This window comes from Colobus angolensis, unplaced genomic scaffold (assembly GCF_000951035.1).
Source record: "Colobus angolensis palliatus isolate OR3802 unplaced genomic scaffold, Cang.pa_1.0 Scaffold378, whole genome shotgun sequence".
In the NCBI taxonomy this organism is placed as follows: Eukaryota; Metazoa; Chordata; class Mammalia; order Primates; family Cercopithecidae; genus Colobus; species Colobus angolensis.
In genome coordinates, this window is record NW_012117132.1 from 87,608 (window position 1) to 88,921 (window position 1,314).

General features: G+C 29.4%; 1 protein-coding gene across 1 annotated transcript in view; it reads right to left on the minus strand.

Moving 5' to 3' along the window:
• The window catches only part of LOC105520291 (serine/threonine-protein kinase 31), an 88,855-nt gene that overhangs the window by 82,345 nt on the left and 5,196 nt on the right, over nt 1-1,314 (minus strand). The window contains exon 4 of the mRNA XM_011953919.1: nt 260-418. Within this exon, the coding sequence (XP_011809309.1) occupies nt 260-418 (159 nt within the window). The remainder of the gene's footprint in view (nt 1-259; nt 419-1,314) is intronic.

The window sequence follows — 1,314 nt, forward strand, 5'->3', positions numbered from 1 at the left end:
AAAAAAAAAAAAAAAAAAGACTATCCTTTTAAACATCAGAAGAAACTATTTATATATATTACATATGTATATGTCATTCTTATCTGTTCAATGTTTACCTAGCAAAAATGAGCATAAATATGTAATTGCTTTCTAATTCCTATTTTTCACTAATTTATACAGACTTTTATATTCAAGTAAAATGTAATTATACTTACATTTTGTTTCAAGCACATAGTTTTACTTTCATTAGCAAAAATATTTAAAATCCATGACTTGCCTGATCAAACTGGGTAACTTCTTGATTAGAAGGAATGCATAGTCCCCAAAGTTTATACTTTTTGGCAACACTAGAAAACTGCAGCTCCAAAGGAATTTCAACTATATCAGATCGATTTAGAATTTCAACATTTCCATAGTCAATGTACCGCACCAGACACTGGAAAAAATAAGAGACAAATACTAATACTGACCCCAGATTAAATATTTCCAAAGAAACCACCAATTTGCTGCTCTCTGTTAATGACCTGTATATCAAAATAGCATTCTTATCTCAAAATGACAAAATACATTCAGAAATAGCTCTCTAATAATATCATCAAAATAAAAAAAAAATCCACAGTCCATGAAATTCCAGTGATTTCTTTACTTGCTACTAGTTAAATTCCAACAGTACCATTTCTCATTAGGGTGCTTTTTGTTTTTAGACAATTGATATTTTAAATAAGCATCAACCTATGAAGCTTACAGCCCTCTCCTGTTTCTCCTAATGTTAAAATCAACCAACATTCAATTCAATTTCAAGTTGGAAAGAATAAAATCTGAAAAGAAAGGCAAAGTTATCAAACTTCCTTTGATACAATTAAACTCACTCCAGGTAGACCATGTAAACTAATCAGATTCACCACCCTTACCTCCAGCTCTACATCTGTTTAAAAAGTAAAAAGAAAAATAGTTATTTCAAGGTCAAATATCACGTTGCCCTTTAATTTAAAAAATTAAAGCCAACTGAAAAGGAAATGCAAAATATCATCTCCAGTTGTCAAATCACAGGAGAAAGGTCAATTAGAAAAGTTCCATTCCACTAAAATAAACCATTATCTATGACAGCAAAAAATGAGATTTTTTTTAAACCAAGCTATTCAGAACACTAATCAAATTGTTACATCTTAGCATCTTATTACACCAAGGAAAATATTTATAAAACACACATATTTTTAATTTTTTCTCTTTTATCCTTAATCGCTTTCCCAGGTTCAATAAAAACATACATATTATAATTTAAGTACAGAAAGCAGGTGTAGAAAAAACACTAAAGGAAATCCTACAGAGGTG